At 57.3% G+C, this 23,580-nt stretch overlaps 1 protein-coding gene across 2 annotated transcripts in view; it reads right to left on the minus strand.

Moving 5' to 3' along the window:
• Positions 1 to 22,680, minus strand: part of Nol4l (nucleolar protein 4 like) — a 117,350-nt gene extending 94,670 nt beyond the window's left edge. Inside the window, exon 1 of one of the 2 annotated variants that reach the window (XM_013125242.3) lies at positions 22,335 to 22,680. In XM_013125242.3, coding sequence (XP_012980696.1) covers positions 22,335 to 22,655 — 321 coding nt within the window. In that variant the 5' untranslated portion in view covers positions 22,656 to 22,680. The remainder of the gene's footprint in view (positions 1 to 22,334) is intronic. The other variant, XM_005086072.4, reaches the window with a different exon arrangement.
• Between the last annotated feature and the right edge of the window lie 900 nt (positions 22,681 to 23,580).

The raw sequence follows: 23,580 nt of genomic DNA on the forward strand, positions 1-23,580 counted from the left end.
ACAGTAGGTAGAAGTTTCTTGAGTTGAAGTCTCAGAGAGAGCTGATAGACAGTAGGAACTCAGCCCCACATCAAGGGCAGTCAGAAGCAGTAGCAGTAGCGGGGCATGGAGCTTGCTCTCTCCTAACACCGAGGCAGAGGTAGAACAGTGCTCATATTTACACTGTGGGTGCACACGAGTCTAGAAAGGCAGCAGGCCCACAGCTTTCAAACAGCAGAGCACCAAGTCAGACATGGCAGCACCAGCCTGAAATCTCAGGCAGCTGAGACAAGAAGATTGGGAGTTCAAGATCAGCCTAAGCTACATAGAAAGACCCTGTCTTAAAACAAATCAAGAAGAGGCTGGAGAGATGGCTCAGCAGGTAAGAGCACCAACCGCTCTTCCAGAGGACCCAGGTTCAACTCCTAGCACCACATGGCAGCTCACGACTGTCTGTAACTCCAGGATCCAACTCCAGGATCTATAATACCTTCACACAGACATACATGCAGGCAAAACACCAATGTATATAAAAATAAAAATAAAAAAACAGACCAAGAGAGAAGGGGGTAGTGTGGAAGACAGGAAAGAGAGAAGGGAGGGAAGGAGGAAAATAGAGGGGAGAAGGGGAGAGAGAGAGGAGAGAGAGGACAGAGAGAGAGAGAGAGAGAGAGAGAGAGAGAGAGAGAGAGAGAGAGAGAGAGAGTGTAGTCTGTCAGACTTTGGGACACTGATTGTGTGGCCCGGTTCTAGGGGAGCTGCCCCCACTCTTGGAACAGAGTAGGTACCAACACATGTCTGTAACTGGCCCCGAAGGACAAGGTCACCCCCAAGGTAATTTTAGTCTCCCTTTCTCCAGAGTGGGCCAGGCTCTCCCAGGGGGCTACTGCCAGCCCAGGCCTTGCTGCCCACATGGCCTCCCTGAGCAGCCAGCAGGCTGGCAGCATGGCCCGCCCTGGGGAACCCAGTCTCTCATGACTGCAGGGCCTAGACAAAGACCAGTGGTTTGCCAGGCCCCCCGGCCCTGGGCCACCTCCCTCTCCTCCTCTTTTCTCTCCAGGACACTGGCAGAGGCTATTCCTACAAGGGGGGTGGAGCGAAGGGTGAGAGCTGGGGCTGGGCAGAGGGCAGAGAGTGGAGCAGATACAATGACTGCAGGTTAACGGGTGGGGCAGGGAACAGTGCAGGCCGGTAGAACGCAGTGGCCCAGGCACAAGCTAGGTGGGAGGACTAGCAAGGGCGGCCTGGCAGGTGGTGGGCACCTAGTGTGCAGCAACTGAGGTCGGCTGAATAAGGACCACTTGGGTCCAGAGTGCTGCCGGGGGTGGGGGGCAAGCTGTGCAATCTCATCTGCATGGGCTCCAAATCCACACTGAGGATGGGCCACCAAGGCACCTACGGATCATCTCCCCAGCTGACTCAGGGGAAAACCCAGGCTCTGAGTGACTTGCCTGAGGTCCTACACTTAAAAGCAGGGCACACACTAACTCTGACTGCGATAGATGCTTTGTTTCCCTGCTACCTTACCCTTCCTTCCTCCCTTCCTTCCTTCCTTTCTCCCTTCCTCCCTTCCTTCGTTCCTTCGTTCCTTCCTTCATTCCTTCGTTCGTTCCTTCCTTCCGCCTGCTTGCCTTCCTTCCTTTTCTTCCTTCCTTCCTTTTTCTGAGACAGGGTCTCACTGCATATCCCAGCCTGATCTCAAACTCGTGACCCCATGATCCTCCTGCCTTAGTCTCCCAACCACTGGGATTACAGGTGTGTGCCACCACGCTATCACCTCTCTACAAGCAATTAATAAAGAAGAAACACTCTTTACTAACGGCGCTCACTCTGTGTTGGGCACTGAGCCTAGGGCATTGCCTGTAATTCTAATTCCTACAACAACCCTACAAGGGAAGAACTATCATGTCCACTTCACAGATGAGGAAACTGGGGCCCAGCAGGACTGGGGAGCACACCAGCATGGAAGCGACTGTCCTCTCCCACAGGCTGGCAAGCTGACTGGGAGCTCTGCCCTGTGTGCTGCAGGCCCCGGGCTAGGAATCCAACAGTGCTCAGCTAGCAGTGGCCATGCCACACTGTGCTTCCTAACGCAAGCCCTGACTGGGGGCCTCCCATGCTCAGCAGGGCCGTGCTTGGGGGCCATGGGATGTGTGCCTGGGCTGCAGGGCCAGCAGCCGGAGCTCCCTTGCCAGCAGAGCTACCGCATGACGGATGTGCCCGCCGCCGCGGGGAGCCCAGGGTAGAGCAGTTGCCTGGAAACAGACTGCTCTCGCGGCCCACACTCAGACCTTTGTCACCATCTCAAGGACCTTTTTTTTCACTCCTCCTTTCTCACTGGAGCCAGACCCTGCGTGCAGGTGAGAAACTGTAGCCAATGCCACCAGCAGCCCCTGTCACCAGGGACCTTGAGAACCCAACCCCAGAAGGGGAAGAGAGAGGAGGTTCTGGGTGAGATGGGGGGGCGCTCTGTGGGAGGCCCAGCCTGGCTGTGGAAAATCCTGCTGGGACACTTCTCTCCCTGGCTTTATCGTGCCCTCCATCACCTCCTGGCTGCCCTGAAGAAGCCTGAGTCTTGTCCTTTCTCTTACTGGCAATACTGGAAGCATCTGCCTGAAGGGTGGGGCCCAAGTATTTACCCAGGGCCAGGCCTCCTGGAGCTAGGGGACAGGTGCATTGCCCTAGCATGAAGGCACTAATTGGCTCTTGGGCTGGTGGGCCCTGAAAGGGGATTAACTGGGCCTTGGGGAACAGCCTAGGGACTGGGCCACACCCTAGCCTAGCTTGAGGACAAGACTACTGAAGGGTGAGCAGCAAGGATCTTGGGGTCAGAATAGCCTGCGTTCAAACTGCAGCTGTCTCCTGAGCAAGTCTTTGTGCCTCAGTTTCCTCTTCAGTGAATGCCATAGGGTTTCTGGCTACAGGCATGTCATAGGGATGCTATTCTAACCCCCAAACACTCAGGGAGACAGGAAGCCTGCCCACACCCACTCGTTGGATAAAAACAGAAACTGAGGCCACCTTGGACTGGCTTTACCCAGGTCAGACACTAGGGAGGAGGCGGGTGTGTGTGCCTCTGCTAGCAGGACCTTGGGCCCACCCTGACAGTCAGATGCCAAGGCATGTGCCCTGAGCCTTCTGTGCCTCGACAGTGCCAAGATAAAATACAGACTAATGCCTGGAGATGTGGTTCAATGGCTGAAGATTTGCCTTGCGTGCAGAAGGACCCGGGTTCCACTCCTAGCAGCTGTGAGTGGTGTTTAAGGTCTCTGCACAGCCTGTCATCCCTGCTGGGGACAGTCACTCTCTGCTTAGCTTCTTTATGAGCCTCAAGTCTAAGGCTCACTCTTCCAGAAAGTTTTTCCAGGTCAAGCTGAGGACTCCTTCAACTATGCCTCGTGACCCTCGATGTCTAAGAGCTTCATGAAGCTTCAGGACTAGCAGAGAGAGCCAGTCTGGCCTGGCCTCAGAGGTTGAAGGCAGGTACCATCTCCTGGTCTTGGTCTCACTCATCCTCCACAACTTCCAGGCTGGTACCCTCTGCCCCATGTGCCCAGCCTCACCTGGCTCTGCACACAGCCTATCACCTGCACATCTACTCTTGAGGCACCCCACACCCCCCACAAGGCTGAAGGCCTCCTGTTTCTATCCCACTAAGTACAGATCAGACCCCTCCTAGGCCTTTTCCTGAATCCCCCATGACCTAAAGGGGCCTTGCCACCCACTCTTCCTGAAAGAGTTCAGGTCCTGCTCTCACTCAGTACCAGCCAGATCCTATTCCCGGTACATGGCCACCACATTTCAAGAGGAGTAAAGGAAGGCCTGGGCTTGCAGAAACCAAGCCCCGCTGTTGCCCCAGGGACTGAGGCCTAGGTGGGCTTCTCTTTCTGCCCATGCCACCAACATGGCATGACAGGGCCAAGGGCAGTCACTGGGCTTGCATTCCTTGCGTTCCCTCGCCTGAGTTAAAACAAGCCTGAGGCAGTGGCTGTGGCAACAACGAAATAGCAGTAATGACACCAGCCTCCCAACCTCACATAATCCCAACATCAATGACAGGGGAACTTGTCAGAGAGGCAACATGACTTATCTAAGGTCACACAGCTGTAAAGCCAGAGCGCTGAGACTGAGGCCCCAGGATGGAAAAGCTATACCACCCGGGGGTCCAGGTTGCCTGGTCTCCACCAAGTGAATACCAACTCCCAGGCATTGGTAGCCCCAATTCTGACCGCTAGGCCCCAACCTTGTCTCGGGTGGCCGCCCACTAATTAGCCAGGTGGCTTCTGCAGAGCAATTCTCCCAGGAAAGGCTGAGCTAGGAGCAAGAAAGGTAATTGCTAATTTGCACTAGAGGAGACAAAGGGGACAAAGGCGCCCTTGGTGCAGCTAGCTTCTCATCCACAAGGGCCTGTTGCCAGCCAGGCCCGGCCCCCTGTCCTCTGCCGCATCTGCACACAGCTCCAGTTAGGTCTGGGTCACCTGACCACACCTCAGGAAGAAGAAACCCCTCTAAGGGAGGGACCTAGAAGGGGAACTGAACAGTAGAAACTGCCTCCTACCACGTCCCACGAGTCCTGTCTTGGTGCCTTGCTCCATGGACCTCACCGAAGCTGACTGAGTAGCTGTTGCTCTCAGCCCATGACAGGTGAGAAACTGAAGTAAGGGGAGTTGATACGGTGGGCCAAAGGCCCAGCCAGGAAACCAAGAAACCAGATTAGAATTCAGCCAGCTCACTCTACAGTGTTCACTGTGCTCGGAGAGTCCCCAGCTCATGCCTCCTACTGTGCAGAAAAAAAAAAAAAAGCTGAGTTGTCTCACACCAGTAACCCCAGGACACTGAGGAAGACGATGACAAGTTGGGTGCTGGCATGGACCTAGGAGTCCCAGCTCTGCCTCTTATGTTTCAAGACATAATCCTCACTCTATGGGCTTCAGTTTCTTCATCTATAAAGTAGGTCCAGATAATGAAGTTACTGGTGAGCGGGGAAAGGCTGTCTGTATCTTTCATGGTGTGAACCAAAGTCGCTCCCTGGCCTCTCCTTCACAGGAGCCAGGCAGTCTGCTGTCCTCTACATGGCTAGTGCATAGCTGGGTTAGATCCAGTGGCCAGAAGCCAAATAATTAGAGGGCTGAGGCTACGGTAACCAAGGAGTTGGGACTCCTGGGCTGGATCTTGAATTGGGCTGCAGAGTCAGAAAGGTGGGTCAAGGGAGCTAGGGGTCCTCCCATGCAGGCCCGCTTGCCAGCCCCTGGGGCTTGGGACCAGGAAGGCCTGTGCAGGTTCTGGCTTCTCTGCCCCAGACAGGCATGTCCCTCTCTGAACGTTAGCTTCCTCTGCTGTGATATCCCCTCGTGGGGCCATCCTGCCGTTCAGAGAGGTTGATGGGACGGCTATCTTTGGGGGCACGATGGTGGAACAGTCTGGAGACCCAGTCCTCCTTTCTTTGGATGGACACACAGGCCAAGCAGACAGTCACATGACGCACTCCTTCCTCTTCTCCCAGGCCTGGCCCCATGCCCACTGCCCGTGGCCTGTCTTTTTCCCAGTTCTGGCCTTTCACCAGCATCACCACAGCCCGTCTGACCATGCCTTGCAAAACCTGCTCTGGACCACAAATCTGAGTGGCTGCTACTGTGTGTGGTGGGGGTGGAGGATGTCATGTGCAGCTGGCTTATATGTGCCAAGTGAACCTGTACACTCATGGCCACAGATGAGCGCCCAATAGGTCCCACACTCCATGAAACTCGTGGGGCCAGGAGGCATTGGTCTTCATATCCATCTGTTCTGCTGCTCACTCTGACCATAGGCAACTCACTCGAGCAATCTAGGCCTCAGTTTATCTCTCCTAAGGTGGCCTTTTATTTCTTGCACCCTCTTCCTCGTGGGACTCTTAGAGACCCATGTAACAAGACAAGCTTGCAAAACAGAAGAGTGGTTTGAAGGAATCATGCGAAAGATCAACCTCTAGGTTTTTTGGTTTTTCAGTGTGACCTCAGGCAAATTCTTCTCTGAGCATCAGTGACCTTAATGAGGACAGGATGCCTACAGATCAGAGTGGAGTGGGATTTGCAGAGACTCCTCCACGAAGCCTCGGTCCTAGCAGCAGGGTGTGCTCATTCAATGTTTAAAACTGCAGGCTGGCCAGGTGGTGGTGGTGCACACCTTTAATCCCAGCACTTGGGAGGCAGAGGCAGGTCTGTGAGTTCGGGGCCAGCCTGGTCTACATAGTGAGGTCCAGGACAGCAAAGGCTATATAGTGAGACACTATCTCAAAAATAAGTAAATAAATAAATGGCTAGTCTTTTTTTCTAAATACCGTGTAAATACAAAGGTAGCAGAAGTTAAGGATCACGGCTTCCCCACCCTTCCTTAAACTCACAGACTCCGCCTCAGGGCCCTTGCGCTTACCCTTCCTCACACCCACACAGCTCACTTTTCCCAGCATCCTTCAGGGATCCTTGCTCCACTGTCATCTTGAGAAGCCGTCCCTGATACTCTTTAAAATCTCCTTGGCTCTAACCTCTCTGGCTTTTGCCAGCCCCTGATAAACCAGACTCTATCCTTCTTTATTGTGCAATGTCAGCCCCACCTTGTGACAGTCTCTGATGGCACGAATTTTCTTTTTCGTTTCATTTTTATTACAATCATGTATACACTGGGGGGCACACATGAGGAGGTCAGAGGACAATTTTCAGGAGTCACTTCTCTCCATACACCCCGGGAGTCCCAGAGATCAGGCTCGGGTTGTTGGGTGGGCAGCAAGCATCTTTACCTGATGAGGCATCTTGTCAGCCCCTAGCAACTGTCCTTTGCATTTCCACTGCACAGTGCCTGGGCACAGAGCAGGCACTCTGCAAATGCTTGGACAAGTGAGCATACTGAGGCCCAGAGTGGGAATGGGATGTGACTTGGGACGCCCTGGAAGCATCGAAGCCACCTTTGTGTCCTGGCCTTCTGCCTCTAGACCTGCCCCTTCCTTTCGCCTTCATGGGATCAGCTTGGATTTGTAAGCACAAAGAGCAGAGGACCTGGGTCCCTCCCTCCCTTCTGAGGACAGCATCCCCTGCAGAGGGTCTGTGTAATCAGCAAGGTGGACAGAGTGTGCCCTAGCCTCTGCCAGCCACGCCCACCCCAGGTCCCAGAAGTGGGTGAAAAACAGAATCTTCTCTTTCCTGCCTCCTGAGTTATGATGTGAGATTCCCCTCCTGAGAAGCCGCTGCCTGTGGAAAGGGAAACTCCTCAACTTTCAAGTGGCCCCTCAGAGGATGGCTCTACTCTCTTAGACTAGGTGCTGTGGAGAAGACAAACCAGCATAAACCCTACTTGGGCAAGTCAGGCTCAGGAACTTTCTGCCGGTGCTGGTCCCAGGAAGCAAGAAAGGGACTCGTGGAGACTGAGGAGGTGGCTGTGTGCTTCAACTGGCAAGCAGCCATGGCTGAAGTGGCTGCTGGTCAAGCGGCCTGCCTGAGCTCACATCCGGTTCACAGGGGCCTTGGCAACTTGTATAAGACCTCCATGCAGTATTGGTGCAGAAGCCAATGTGCAAACCATAGGAAGCACTTAGAACAGGCACGCTATGAGCACTCACTGACTTGTGAGCTGACACACTATTATCATCCTGTCATCACCACCATCATCGTTATTATCACCACGACTACTGTTAGGGTTATAACCCACCAGTCCATCATCATCATCATCATCACCCCAGTCACCACAACCACCACCGCCACCATTAAAACTACTACCTCATCACCAGCACCGTCACGTTACCACCTCCATCATCACCATCACCGTCACCACTATCACCGCCAGCAACATCACCATCACCACCACCATCGCCATTAATGTCAGCACCAGCATCCTAACTACCGTGTCACCACTCCATTGTCATCACCACCATCATCCCCATCGTCACCCCACATCAGCACCAACCGCCATTAACACAGTCATCACAACTATGTAGCCTGTATTTACCACAATGTATCGGAACTCTGTCAGGGCAGAAACTATACCTATGGGGCTCAATGCTGCAACCCGGGAGGACCCTGTAAATAGCTAAGTGAATACATGATGAGGAAGGACAGTAGATGCTACCACATGGTGCTAAAAAAGGCCCTTCATCCCGTGCACCGCCCAAGTTCTACTTCCCCAAAAAGGGAGGGTCCAGGAGGCCAAATGGGGCAGCCAGTGGGCACTGGAGATGGTTGGCAGAAGCGGCCAGAGTTCAGCAGAGCTATCACCCAGCCTCTAGCCTCCCATGTTCTTGGAGGCAGGAGGTGAAGTCTGTGCTCTCCTCACTCACATGCTCTGGTGGAATGAATGAGCAGGGCCCGCTGCTTGCTGCTGAGTGAGTGGCCGAGCCCTCCTGAGGTCTGTACTGGATGTTTTGAGAGTTTGTTTTAAGGCAACTGGATGTTTTGAGAGTTTGTTTTAAGGCAACACCATGAAATGTACTCAAGAGTGCCTTGTACCCTCCTCCCAAATATGGGATTCATGGGCGCGGCCACCATGCCCAGCAGCCCTGTGCTCCTCATTGGTGGCTTCCATGTTAGTCTTCACTCTTTGAAATAACTGCAACTGCTGCTGAATGCAGAGCCATGAGGCAGGTCCTGGGCCAGAAGCCCTTGCCTGCATCAGACAGCTGTGCACATAAACGTCTGTTGCTAGACAGAGGAGGAAACAGAGGACGGGATGGGTTCCTAATTTCCCTACAGTTGCCCAGCCACTCAACAGCACTGTGGTGGGGTTCTCCACAGTTCTGGGATCCACAAAAGGCAGCATCATTCCTCCTAAGGGTAGGGGTCTGACAGCCAGGTCTTCCGTGAGCAACCCCAGCCCTCCATCATACCTGAGGCATTGTCTGTGCTCCCCGCAACAACCTGGTGCCACCTCCCCTCACAGGAGTCCAGGGTTGGAGCTTCATGGGTTTTCCAAAAAGTGCAAGGTTAAGGAGGTGCAGTGAAAGCCATGCACCTGTCTGGCCTGGCCACAGCTCTTTCTTTGGCTTTGACCCCTCCTGTACCCATCATTACTCAAATCACCCTGTATAAGGGCAGAGGACCTGGCCATAAGCCTTGGATGAAGCAGTGAGGTCCTGGGGCCCACCAGCGACTAGGGAACCCCTCTACACAGAGGCCTGTTGCAAGATCTAAAGCCATGGCTTCTCCTCCTGACTCTTTTTCAGTTTGGGGCCATAAAAACTGGCTCTGGGACTGAGAGAGGACCTCAGTGAACACGTAAACTTGCACGTGAAGTGTGAACAGCCATGCACGCACAGTAATACGCACAGCAGTTACACCGGCAGCAGCAGTGGCGGTAGTGTTGTGATGGCGGCAGCGGCAGCCGCGAGTCCACCACATGCCCCAACCTGAAGCCCTCTGCTCTCACTGAAGCAGGGCCTGAAATCTATCCCACACTGCTCAGATGTAGAAACTGAAACAGAGAAGTTAGACACGTTGCCCACATCACACAGCAAGTAGATAGTGGGCTCAGGATCCAAACTTGGCAGCCTGGCCCCAGAGTCCAGCAGACAGACAAGGCTATTCCCGCAAGGACTGGAGAGCTTGGGGCAGGGACAGGGGCAGGAGCTGGCCACTGGGGGTTGCTGCTGAGTTACTGTTCCTTTAAACCACGCACACACTTTCCCTGTAAGCAAGCCTGTCCAAGCACCTTTGGCCACAGGGTCCCAGCTCTCCTGAGAGGCCCTGACCCTCTCCTTCCTCAGTTTCAGAATCACTGGCTCACGGCAACTTCCCCCCATCCCTCCCTGACCCCATGGCACCCTCTCCCCACCCTCAGCCCCGATGCCATCTGGACCATATTGGTCTCCTCTCAGAGCTGCAGCAGCACTGTGGCTGGGCTGAAACTGCATCTCCTGACACTGTAAAGGACAGGGCCTCGTCCCTCCAAGCTGGCTCCAGGTTCTCCCACTGGGCTGATGTGGAATAACAGCGTGTCTGCATTTTGCCATATGGAGTCACACCACTCTGCCGATCTTTGCAAGAGCCACTATCCAAGCCTACACAGCACCCCTAGGGTCCCTTGGGTTTCAGTCCAGCTGTCAAAAGGATGGGTGCTGTGGAGAGCCAAACCAGACTTCTTCAAATGGTTCCCAGTCCCTGCCCTGCCTCTTACAATTGTGAAGCCTGGACACAAGGACTTAAGCTCTCCAAGCCTGACGCTTTATCAGCAGTGTAGGGACAGGAAAGGCAGGTGGACAGTCACACAAGGCCCAGCACACCTAAGGTCTCTGGCACACGACCTGGTACTTCCCAGATGCAGAACAAACACAGGCTGTGCCATCACTGTCATTGTTTCACTCTGCAAGTATGCAGGGGGCATTGACCCAGTGTCCCTAATCATTCCCACAACCCCAAGAGAGCTTTAACATCATGCTTCCATCTTGCAGATGTAGAAATGGAGACCTGAAGTTATCTCAAAGGTTTCACAGTCATTAAGGGAACAAGGATTTGAATTCAGAACCCCAGACCTCAGGGAACACATACACACAGCTCTTTCTTGGGGGAAGGGAAGGGTGTTTCCAGACATGATTTCTCTGTGTAGCCCCAGCTGTCCTGGAACTCACTCTGTAGACCAGGCTGGCCTTGCACTCAGAGATCTGCCTGCCTCTGCCTCTCGAGTGCTGGGATTAAATTTGTGAGCCTGTACACCTGGGACACACAGCTCTTAATGGGCAGCCTGGACTCCAAGAAGCTGGCCGGGTTCTTCCTCCTGCCTTCTAAAAGCCACCTTCAATGACTCAGTGACTGAGGACCAGGTACTCGTCAATCCTGGAGTCTGATGTCCTCTTCCTGGAAGCCTCCCCCTGCCATGCCTGTGTCCTTGTACCTGCTCCCCCTTCACTCTCTCCCACCTTGACCCACCGCTTCTTTGACCCTCAATCCCAGAGTCCATTGCAGCTGCTGTTGACGACAGGCCAGGTACAGCAACAAACACCTCTTGATTTCTAGGCTGAGCACTTTGTTGGGAGTCTTCCTACTTCCCACAGCTCGAACACAGGCAAAACCACTGGGCTCACAGAACGGAAAACTGGCTTGAAGGGAGGCAGGGACTTTCTCAAGGTCACTGAGTGGGTGTTGGTTGAGAGCTCAATCAGGAGGCCAGAGCTCAGAGGTCTGCAGGCAACGCTGCTGCTCCTGTGGCTCAAGGGCCATTCATCCCATCAGAGCTCTGGCAGCAGCTCACTGGTGCTGAGGACCAGCACCCTGGGGTAGAAGCTCTGGACAGTGGCCCGGAGCCTACAAGGAGATGAATGGAATTCAGAGCTATTTCTACTCCATTTTATTTCTACTCCTTAAACTCACTTCGTGGTTAGGGCTGAAGAGATGGCTCAGTGCTGGAGAATACTTACTGGTTTTGCAGATGACCTAGGTTCAGTTCTCAGCACCCAAGTGACGTAGCTCACAAACACCTATAACTCCAACTTGGAAGGGTTCTGGTCCCCACAGGCACCTGCACACATAGGGTGCATATAAACGCATGCAGGCACACATGCATACAAATGAATAATCATTGTATGGTGCTGGGATAGAACCTAGGAACTTGTTCATACTAAGTAAGATCACAACCACTGAGCTACACCACCAGTCACATTGTTCCATGTGATAAATGAGGAAACTGGGGGTTGGAAAGGGGTTGTGTTCAAGATTGCAAGGTAGTAAACGGCAGAGCTCCCTGCTCAGACCAGCCCCTGCTCCAATTCCTCACTACTCCCCATACTTGCAGAGAGCCTCAGTGTCAACCTTAAGGGCTTGAGAGTACAACATGCACAGGCGCTAGGTTCTAACATCATCACCAAAACAAAACCACCCATAATCCCCCACTCCCCCAGGACTCTCAACCCAGAGTTTTGAAGAAGCTCCAGGTCCCTAGAGCACTGACGAGCTCTGGGAGCTACTTTCCCCATCCAGCCTTCCTGCACCCCAAAAGGGGATCTCACTGGAGGCTGTCAGTGGCCTGACTCTGAGCTCTTTGAAGAAGCTTCCTCCTCCCCCAGGTGCCTGAGATGGAGCAACAGCCCCTACTCTAACCAACCTACCAAACTGAGTTTCATGCCACCATCCCGCCAAGCCACAAGGCACAGAGCTTATCAGCACAAAGAGCCAGGATCAGAACAGGCAAGCTCAGTGTCACACAGTCACTGATGGGGCTCTAAAGGCAGGTCTGCCATTGGTCCTGTTGCCATCTGGTCTTCTGTGCTCTAGCATAGTCAAGAGTACCGAGTGTCTGCGCCGACCTCGTCACAACCCCACTATGTAATGCATTGAACTCAATTCCTTCCTTAATTTTCCCATCAACCCTGAAGAACTGCCATCAGACCCATTTTTCGAATGAAGAAATAGAAGTTGCTAGTGGCTAGCTAGCTGGATGCCCAGCACAGGCTGTGCCTTGTTTTGCTAACCTGCAGAATGGGGTCATAACAACCTCTCTAGGTGGCCGAGGATCGTGCAAGACTGGGGAAGCTAGGAGCCAGGCCATGGACAGACCCAAGATGAGGCCCTGGGCCTCATGTGTTCTTGTCCACCGGACACCCATTAGGCCTGGCCTGATGAGGGAAGGCTCCATGTCTGCTAGAACATTTGCTCAGTCCTCTGATGCTGAGAAATGCCGAGTCATCCACCCAGGCAGAGGCCTCAGGCCTTCCAGGAGCAGGAGATGACGCCCCAATTCAGCAGGAAAGTTCAGGCAGCCCAGGGTCCCTGTGTACATGGCAGCTCCTGATCTGGTCAACGAGGCCGAGTCACCAGGATTCCCTGTTGGCTTCCCTCAGCCTCCCTAGGGCTTGTGGACACTTCCTAGATTCTACTTACTGGACTCTGCTTAAGACCACCCCACACACTCCCACACCCCAGCCACCCCCACGCCCCAGCCACCCCCACGCCCCTGCCACCCCCTCATACTCCTGCCACCCCCACACCCTGCCACCCCCACACCCTGCCACCCCCACACCCCTGCCACCCCCACACCCCTGCCACCCCTACCCCCTGCTACCCACCACACCCCTGCCACCCCCACACCCATGCTACCCCCACACCCCAGCCACCCCCACACCCCTGCCACCCCCACACCCCTGCTACCCACCATACCCCTGCCACCCCCACACCCCTGCCACCCCCACACCCCTGCCACCCCCACACCCCTGCCACCCCCACACCCCTGCCACCCCTACCCCCTGCTACCCACCATACCCCTGACACCCCCACACCCCTGACACCCCCACACCCCTGCTACCCCCACACCCCTGCCACCCCCACACCCATGCTACCCCCACACCCCAGCCACCCCCACACCCCTGCCACCCCCACACCCCTGCTACCCACCACACCCCTGCCACCCCCATACCCCTGCCACCCCCACCCCCTTGCCACCCCCACACCCCTGCCACCCCCACACCCCTGCCACCCCCACACCCCTGCCACCCCCACACCCCTGCCACCCCCACACCCCTGCCACCCCCACCCTCTGCTACCCCCACACCCCTGGACCACCCCCACCTTTGCCACACCCCACACACTCCGGCCACCCACAGCCTCACCCAGATCAACCAGTGCCTCCACATATCTCCTGGCTTCCCAGATGCCTCTCTTTCCATCTCATCCCCACATGTCACCTATCCCAGCTGCTGCCCCATCTCCTATAAGCAGAGTCCCCAGGCCTGCAGCCTCCCATAGCTGTTTCTCTGACAGAACCCCCTCTTTCTCCTTCTCTAGAGCCCATAACTCATAACCCCAGGACTCCTTCTAAACCAACCTAACCTCAACCCTCGCTCAACTACTCTGCAGGAATAGCACTTTTCCAGATCCTTCTCCTCCCACTGGCCCCACCCGGTTCCCCAGTACAGTCCTCGGGACTCTGAAGTCATTCTGTTCTCAGGAGACTAAATCAGTTGCCCTCCCCAGACATGGGAAAGCCAGCCAGATGCTGCCCTGCAAAGGCCTCATCAACCGCATCCACCTTGCTCCAGATGCTGCCCTGCAAAGGCCCCATCAACCACATCTACCTTGCTTCAGTTACATCCTCTTCGTTTCTACCCCCACTAAAAGATGCTCTGGGCACCCTAAGGCTCAGGTCAAAAGGTCAGTTCTCTGAGGACTTTCCAGGCAGCCATGGGTTGAAGACTGTGTCTGTGCTTGTGGCTCTGGGACTGAACAGAGAGTTCCCAGGGTCCCACCCAGAGGGATGCACCTGTGTAACCCTTCCCTGCAGGGAACCCGGAGAGGCAGGGGCTATTCCAGGCCTCTTGGTTGTAAAGTAAACCGAACAGGCAGAGCCCTGCTGAAGCTGCCGCCTTGAGGGAGAACACTGAAGCAGTGCTGTCTACCAAGTCGTGTAAGGGTGACAGGAAAGGCAGAGAGATAGGGACAGCATCCAAGAGACCTCAGGTAGATTCTCTCTCTCAAGAGGTGAAATTTAGCAAAGATTTCAAGGGGACAGAGCCAGGCAGCCACAGAGGAAACTGGGGTAAAGGGAGATGGTGGGGTAAGCCAGTGTAAGGGCCCTGGGACCTACTGCACTTGCAAAATAGCAGAAGTCCGTAGGGTGTGGCCAGATGGATGAGGCAGAGTAGAAGGTTGCACAGGCAGCAGGCACAAGGGCAGCAGGCAGTTGGCTGGAGCTCACGGGGCTCTGTGTCTTCCACCCTTGCTTCAAGCGAGGTGGGATCTTGCGATGTTTCTGAGCTGAGTCTCACTGTATTGCCCCAGCTGTGTTCAAGCTGTCCTCTACCTGAGCGCTGAGGGTCACATGACAGGTGTGTGCCACTACATCAGGAATCAGGCAAAGTCCTGGGGGGCTCTGGGCAGAAGGACAGAACCTGCCTTGCTTTCTGAAAAGTCTCCTCTGGCTGTCTGGATGAAGAAGGGATTCTCTGGTCAAAGTGGATTTGGGAGCCAGTAGGAAGCTGACGCCCCTCCAGGCTGGCCAGGGCTGGTGCCAGTGGAAGGAGGCACACATGTGGTGAGGCTTGAGATGTTGATGACAAAATCAGGGTTTTCAAATGAGCTGGCTTGGGAAGGAGACAAAGATAAGGGGAGGAGGTAAAACACTAGATGTGGCCCAGAAGGCAGGATGGAGGGACTCATGTGGAGGAGGGCTTGACAGCAAGAAGGGGGCAGGGGCTTGGCTTTTATAACCAGATGTTTGCTCAGTCCTGGGACTCTGCTAGACCTCCAGTGAGCTCCTTCTGCGCTGCCTCACTTTTCCCATCTGTATCATAGGAGTTACATGTCCCAGGGTGGCCAAGAGGAATGGAGACTGAGGAGCTGGTGGCCTTGTCCTCCAGAACCAAGCAGCTTCCTTCCCTCCAGTCTCCCCACCCCCTGGAGTTGCCCAGGCCAGGCCTGCAGCTGCAGCTGATCAGGACCAGGAGGAGGGGAGAGGGAAGGGGGAGGGAGGGAGGGTGGCATCTGCCTCCCCAGGCTGGGCCAGCAGGTGGAAGGGCTGATGGAGGTCTGGGAAGCCTCAGAATGGCCCTCAGGCAAGGGCTCTGTGAGCCTGGGGTGGGCGGAGGCTGAGGACACTCTGCTGCCACCCCTCCTGGAGTGCAGAGGCCAGACAGAGGTCTGGCGCCTGAGCCCAGCTTACTGGGGAACCCAGAAAGGGCTTCTGACCTCTCTAGTCCCACATTCTGGGGGGAACATTAATTAATTGGCACAGGGTAGGGGCCTGGGTAACTGGGAGACTTGCTCAGACCCTGGCCTAATGGATTAGCAGGTGGTGGGTAGGGCGAGCAACAGGGCCCGCCAGGCTGTGATAAGCCCCCTTCCCCCCAGCCTTCCTAGCAGAAAAGGAGTACAGGGTACTGAGGTGTACTCAGTTCCCACCAAGTTCCCCAGTGATGACACAAGCAGCAGAGACGCCTCAGGCACAATCTCAAGGGACCAAATCCTTGCAGCTGCCCACTGAGTCCCAGGGACTGGTCTGGGTCCCATTCAATGTCCAAGACAGTTTTCATTACCATCTGTTTGTGAGATGAGAAGAGCACAACTCAGCAAGCACACGCAGCAGCTAACTTTTCCTAACACTTGCTGTCTGTGGCTCTGTGTGCCTTGGGATGCGAACTTCACCGCAGTCCCGTAAGAGAGGCTAGAACAGGGATGCAAACCCATGGCCCTGTGGCTGGAAAGCCCCTGCCCAAGTCCCACCCCGTATCTAAGAGTAGTCTTTAACATGCCCGCAGCCACAGCAGGCTGCCACCCAGCTTCCTCCCACCCCTTTGCCTGCTCTGGCACTCAAGGGCCAGACCTGGTTTTTACACTAGCAGGGTGACCTTGAACACACTCCTTAACCACCATCCTCAAGGACAACAGTGCCTTCTCCAGGTGGTCCAGGTTCAGCATCCCTTGACTGTTTTCCAGGCAAGGAAACAGGCTTGAAGATGCCAGGCAGGCTACCTGCCACCAAAGTCGAGGTGAGGTCCTGTCCATGGGGCCTGGCCTCACTTCAAGCTCAGAACCTCCTCTCCCAGAAGGATCCAACCTGCCCTAAGGACTTGACTTTGGGCCTGGGCATCAGAGAGGCTGTCAAGGAAATGTTTGAATTTCCAGCATGGGGATTGAAGGCCCCATCTTCCAATCACTTTCTCTAACTTGGCTTTAGCTGGCCAAGAGGGACACCGGAGTCACGGTGGCCACTTGGGCTAGCCTAGTTGTGATGAAGAACACCCCATGAGTAGCACACCAGCCAGCCAGCCAGCCAGGACTTTCTACCAGAGCCTAACACACAGTCACACCACGGTCTGCCAGCACAGCACCCAGGTGCTCCCACGTCTGCCAACACAGATGCCAGCAACCACATGCATTCACCAGCGAGCTGCCTCCCTCCACCCGACACACCGGTGCCCAGGCACACATTCCCACCGCCATTCTCAGCCAACACTCTGATGGCCATCCCTACACGGCTGACATGCATGTACTCTCTGCACATACACTGTGCACATGTGTTTCACCCCATGTTCTCACACTCGTGTAGACTCCATCATCAGTGGTACAACCTCTAAGGTAAGAGCTGGCTTAGAGAAACCAAGGCTTGTCTGACACCATCAACCTTTGTCCCCGGAGAGCCCTAGCCACAGGCTTCCCCGCTCCAACTCTCTCTCACCCACCCACCAGTGATCCCAGTAGCATTTTCAGAGTCTGGCCTTCTAGACAGGAAGGCAGCCCATCTGGGTCACAAAGGCTACTTAGTGAAAGAAGAAGAGTACATGCTGTCCCCACCCCAGCGGAGTGACCCAGAGCCAGAGAGGAGGCCTCAGAAAGTGATGGCCTGACACTCAGTATCCAAACGACACTCAGCTCTAAAATGCCTCCCCAAGGCTCCAGGATCCTGTTACCCAAATTATGGAGGCCTAATTAATGAAAAGGCTTCCTTCCTTCCTTCTGCCACTCCTGAGAAATCTCAATGGGGCCTGGACCAGACACCACTGTCAACTCTCTCCCCAAAGTACTTTGGGATCCAGGACAATAGAGGCCTTCCTCCCCCATGCCCACCTACCCTGTTGTGCACTAGGAGAGCCCCAGACATCTTACATGGCACCAATCTACAGTTCCAGACATCTTGACCAGGGGATCCTTCTAAACAAATTCAGTCTGAAAAGCGAGGGACTGAAACTCTATCGCAAAGGGCTTAGACATCCAAATTGAATTAGGTTTTAGTATACCTCAGAGTCAGAGCAGAAACATGCATGAGGCAGTAGCCAACCTCAAGGCCTGCCCACTCCATAGTGTGGAGAATTTTTTACATTCCCTAAGCCTCAGTTTACCTATCTGAAAGGTAATGATAATAGCAGTGTTGGCCTCTACATGAAATTTCCACATGCTAAAGTGGCATTTCAGGCCAGTGACAGGCATACACGAGTGCTGGCCTTGAATCCCAGCACTTGAGAGGCAAAAGCCGGCAGGCAGATCTCTACGAGTTTTGAGACCAGTGGGGTCTACACAAGCTAGCCAGGGACTACACAATGAGACCCTATCTAAAATTAAAAAAAAAAATTTAAAAAGGAGGAAGAAAAAGGAGAGGGAGGGTAGATAGGTGTTGTGACAGTTTGAAGAAAACCAACACCGACACATCGACACATTGGTGGAGGAAGAAAACCAACGCTAATACTGAGGTTGGTACTGGCTGAAGCTTGTTACTCAGTCAAAGCCTGTTACAGTGTTACACTGCAGCACCAGAGGCCCTTTCCCGCCCAGACCAGTGGCCGCAGGTGCCAAAGGTTTACACAAAAGCTCTGGGGAGGAAGACTTCAGACTGTGAAACCGCTTTCCACTAAATGAACGGCATCTGCAAACTGGGAAAAGACCACCATTAGTCAATTTGGCCAGCGCAACACCTGGGGTCTGGCTCATGTTGACAGTGGCATTGGACAATCACACAGGGGGCCCTGGAGGAATATGGCTCTCACTGTGGGATCCTGAGCCATGCGCCGGGCCCAGGAGAGACCGTGAAGGCACTCAGAGACCTATGCCCCAGCCCTAGCTCTCCACCAATGGAGCTGCCTCCACCAATCGGGCCCCAGCTTGTGTACTGGAAGATGGTACTGTTTCTGAGACCATTTCTCTCCAAAGAGCCGTGGGGTTCTCTTGACGTAGGAATTAGCAACTGGCTCAGGGTCCTGCCCTAACCTGGTCTGTGGTGCTCCCAGGTCCCAGGGACAGCCCCACTCAGAGGCCAGGGGAAAAGGAAAGGAGTGGATTCACTTAGTGGCTAGAACAGAATCAGATGGTCTTCCCTCCAGGGGCTCACTTCCCCTGCTTAGATATACCCAATGTGGCCAAAGCAGGCCACAAGCAAGAAATAAAAAGTCCAGCTAGGCTTTGCCCAGACACAGGCCCTGGCTGCCTCTTATCATAAAAGATCTTATCCCCTGAGCTCCAGTGAAGGACTCCGCCCTCTCTCGGTCTTCTGCCTGCACCTTTGACTTCCTGTGACAACCTGCACACTGAGACCGGCCTGCCTCCCCTAAGCTAGGCTTCCCTCCCCCGCCAAGCCCCACCCCCATGTGGGCCCCAGCTGCAGGAGGCCCTGCTGAGTGTAATTCCCGGCGCCCTCCTCTCTGCCCTGGCCCGTCCGGACAGATTAAGCCTTTGTCACACACACACACACACCCAGAAAAGCTCAGGGCCAGATGGGACAGGACAAGTGTCAGATCATCGACCTGAGGCCGGCATGGGAACTGGGAAAGAGCCTTGACCACAGCTCTTCATAGAACTGTAGTGGGAGGAAGAGAATAGAGAGGACGCCCACGATGGTCACTCCCGGGTCACTGAAGCCACTCGTGGGCTTCTCTGGCTCCTCGAAGCCCTGACATATCCTACCTCCCCCACCCCCCAGTCTCTGCAGACTTTATCACTTTGACAGCCACACCTGTCTTCCTTGCTAGCCGATGTCCCAGGAAAAGTCACTCATCCACTCCAAATGCCTAGTGCTCATCTCAATGACCCAGGGCCTACCCCCAAGGCCTGGAGACACCAAATAAATGTCATAGGCAAAGGTTTACGGCCCAATGACCTTCACAGGAACCCACCCAAGACAAACTAAAGAATCTTCCTCACTGACACAGAAGCAATGACAATTTTAATGTCTATGTGCATGTCTGCACATGTATGTATGCGCATGTATGTGTGTGGATCAGTAAAGGCAGTGGGATGACCTTTACATCTTTCAAAAAAGGTCCCATTCAGTCCCTCCTAGGAAGAGGCCATGATGGCTCAGAATTCACAGCAGGGTTTGCTCCTTAGATCAGGGAAAAGGAAAATGGAAATGGAAAATGATAACGGCACCGTAGGAAGATACTTGGAGATGGGGTGGCAGTACTCTGGACATCTCCGGTGGCTGGCTCTGGTTGGCTAGGCATGTGGCAGGTAACTAACAGGTTCTCTGGGGACAAGCAAGCCACACAAGCAGGCATGGGGGAGCTGGAGGGGCGGGCTGTCACAGGAGGGCATGCCTCCTGTGTTTGTCATCCTCCTTGGCAGCCTGGGCAGGGAGGTCTGGGTCCTGTTTCTCTGCCTCCCAGGCAGGTGGTCCCCTGGGGGAAGGTTTATTATTGGTTGAGAGCCAGGGTGGAGGCTTGTCAGGTCCCTGCTGTAAAAGGCAGGCAAGAGGGACAGAGTGGGCTTCAGGAAAGAGCTGAGGCAGCTAGCCAGCTAGGCTAGGTCAGGCGGGACATGAGCCCAAGCCTAGCACCAGCCTCTGCTAGTGGATGGGAAAGGGTGCTCTGCCGTGACAGCTGTGTAGAATAAAGGGTTGGACAAACGGCCTCATGATTCCCACTCCCTAGGGGAGCGGGTGACCACAGAGAGCCAGTAAACCAGCTGCCAGGTGTGGGAACATCGCCCCTGAACTCCAATAGTGGGTGGACTGGGGATCTCACCTAAAAAGGAGTTGGGGCAAGACTCTGGGCTTCTGGAAAGGGTGGCCAGGAGAAAGATGAGGTGGGGATTGACCTAGGAAGCCCTGGAGGTTGAAGGCAAGGGTCTAACTAACCGTCTAGTGGATGGATGGCTGTCCTGGGAAAAACCACCTGGGGAAGGGAGGGCTTGTTCAGGATGGGAAGAACCAAGTGTAAGTCCCAAACTGGCAGGGTGGGAAGAGCAGACCTAGCGTGCTTGTGGGAGGTGACAGCTCACCTGCCCGGTAAGGGCAATTGGACAGTGATTTGGCTGTGGGAGGATCCTTGGCCCATCAGAGCAGGGGACAATGACCCAGACTCCCTGGGCTTGGGGGCAAGTGCCCATTTACGCTGAGGGCTCTGTGACCCGCGCCGCAGGGACACGGCCCAGTCTCCCGCTCCGGGAAGCCGGTGGGCGCGCCCGTCGGCCCTGCCCCCTGTTCCCCGTCCGGCCGGAGGCGGCAGCGGCGCAGATGGGCTGCTGGCGGCCTCGGCGGCAGCGGCGCGGTTATCAGCGCTCCTCGCAGATGGGCCGCCCGCCCTCCGCGCTCGCGGCTCCCACTCCCCGCGGCCTGCAGCCCCGTCCCCTGGGCGCTGGGGGGGGGGCGGGAGGCGCCTCCGGCTTCGCTCCCTGCCTCCCGCCTCCCTCCCAGGCGGTCCCCTCACCCCACGGGCCCGGCCCGGGCGGCCGCCGGAGGGGAAGGGGGAGGGGACAAGTGCACTTTTCGTAACGACCGAATCAATTGTGTGTGAAGAGCCCGCTCCGGCCGGGGACAGGGCTGAGCGCGGGGCGGGCGCGCCGGACGGGGGAGGAGCGCGGAGGGGGGAGCGGGGGAGCAGGGAGGAGGGAGGCCGGCGCGGGGCGGCCGGGCTCTAGCGCTCCGGCCGGGCGAGGCCAGGGAGGGGCGGCGGGGAGGAAAGCTAGACTGGCCCGGCCGGCCCGGGCCGGGGACAGAACAGACTACCCCAAGGTCTGGGCGACGGAAAGTTCAAAGCTCAGCAGCTCCCCGAGAGCAGCCGCCCCCCCACGGCCCCCACCCTCTGCAGAACAATGAGGTCCCGGCGGGGGGAGCCGCGGGGCCCAAGCCGCACGCCCTCTCCAGGGCGCCCCGGGCCGAAGGGGACGCCCCCGCCCGGCCACCGGCCTCCTTCTTCCCCGGGGCTGCGGTTACCCGCCCCCTCCCCAGCGCCACCCCGGCCGGCCCGAGGGACGGGGGAGGGGAGGGGATGGATAGGTCATGCCGCCCCTGTCCCATGGTGGGGGGAGCGCGGGGCCCGGGGGGCGGCAGGGACGCCCCACCCACCCTTGGGAGGCTGCTCCTGCGCCAGGCTGCGGCTCCGGCTGCCCCTCCCCGGGCCAGCGCCGGGTGGGGTCGGGGCGACAGTGCCAGAGCTGGCCCCCTCCCCTAGTGCGTGGAGGCCCAGCGGACTACCCGTCCCGCCGCTGCCCCTGCCTCGCCACCCCCGCAGCACCACCTTACACACACACACACACACACACACACCACACCACACACACCACACCACACGCACACACCGCCCAGCCGGCCCGGGGGCGGGAGCGCGAGGCGCCCGGGACAGGCGGCCCCCGGGCGGGAGGGGGGAAGCTGGAGCTCTGAAGCAGCCGCCTGCTGGCGGGGGTGGGGGTGGGGGGAGGGGACGGGAGGACAGAACACGCTGGGGTGAACAGCCCGGGACAGCCCGCCCGTCACGGCCACGGCCCGGGTAGCAGCGCAGAGGGGGGCAGGGACACCCCAAACCCGGAGCGCTGCCCAGGCGGGCCAGAAAGGGCTGGTGATCAGGGACGCGCGCTCCCCGGGTGGGCTAAATACACCGACAACCCCAAGAGCACACCATTCGGACACACATCCACACCCCCACCCCGCCCCCGCCCGCCCTGAGCCCTGCCGCGGGACTGGCCCGCGGCCGCCGCGCGCGCACTCACCGAGCCCGTCTTGACCGGTACATACACCACTTGGCCCATCTTGGGTTCCCGGCCGCTGCCCAGGCGGAAGCCCTTGGAGCGCACCCAGAACTGGAACTTGCCTTTCTCGCCGGCCGCCGGGCCGCTGCCCGCGCCGGTCCCGCCGCCGCCCTGCAGGACCTCGGCGATCCGCTGGTATTTGCTGCGTGTCACTGTCTTGGTTTTGGCCGAGTCGCCGTAGGTGCGCAGGCACCAGTCCCGGAACTGGCGGCCCAGCTCCGAGTCCCCGGGGCTGCGCTCGCGCTCCCAGCCCCCGCGCAGCAGCAACGTCGGCTTCGGCATCCTCTCGCTGCGCCCGGCGCCCTCGGGGGCGGGCCGGCCACCGGGCCGCCCGGTGCTGGGACTGGGCTGGGCCGAGCCGGGCTGGGCAGGGGCGCGCCGCAGCCCGGGCTGTCCCGCGGTGTGGCTTCGGCGCGGCTGCTGGATGGGCGCGGGCGGCGGCCGGACGCGCGGGGCTGCGGCGCGCTCTGTCCTGCTCGGGCGGCGGCGGCGGCGGCGTTGGCGGCGGCGGCTCCGGCTCGCCTCCTGCTCCGCCTCCTCCTCCCCCCGGCCGGGATGCAGAAGCGATGGAGGCAGCTCCGGGCCCGGAGGTGCAGAGGGGGCGGGCCGCCCCGCGGGCGGCCAGGGAGGCGGGAGGCGGGGAGCGGCCCCGGGCGCGGGGAGCGAGACCGAGCCTGGGCGCGGGCGGCAGCGGTGGCTGTCAGTTTGCGCGGCTCATCCTGCTCCTGCTCCGGCTCCGGCTCGGGCTCCCGCTGCCGCTGCTCTTCCTCCTCCTCCTCCTCCTCCTCCTCCTTCTCCTCCCGCGCCCGCCTCCACCACGCCGCGGGATCCCACCTGTTAGAGCGGCGCAGCCTGCGCCGCCGCCCGCCCCCCTCCCTCCCGCGCCCGCGCGCCCAGCCCAGCCCCACCCGGCTCGGCCCCTGGGGGCGCGGGGGCCGCCGCACCCGCAGCGGCCGGGAGGGCAGCAGCCGCAGGCGCGCAGTACCCAGCTAGGGACTGGGTTCCATCTGGCTGCCCCGGCCCACAGCCTAGAAGGCCGCGCTCTGCCGGGACGGGCTAGCTGTCCCGCGGGGAGTAGGGCACAGACCCTAGCCCAGCTACCCGCGTCCCCGGCCTCCTGGGTCGGGTCGTCCTAACCGAGGTAGCCCAATCCCGGCGGTATGGGGCTGGCTCTTCTCCCTCCCTCTCTCCCTTCCGGAATTGGCCT

The sequence above is a fragment of the Mesocricetus auratus genome, unplaced genomic scaffold (assembly GCF_017639785.1).
Source record: "Mesocricetus auratus isolate SY011 unplaced genomic scaffold, BCM_Maur_2.0 Super-Scaffold_100004, whole genome shotgun sequence".
In the NCBI taxonomy this organism is placed as follows: domain Eukaryota; kingdom Metazoa; phylum Chordata; class Mammalia; order Rodentia; family Cricetidae; genus Mesocricetus; species Mesocricetus auratus.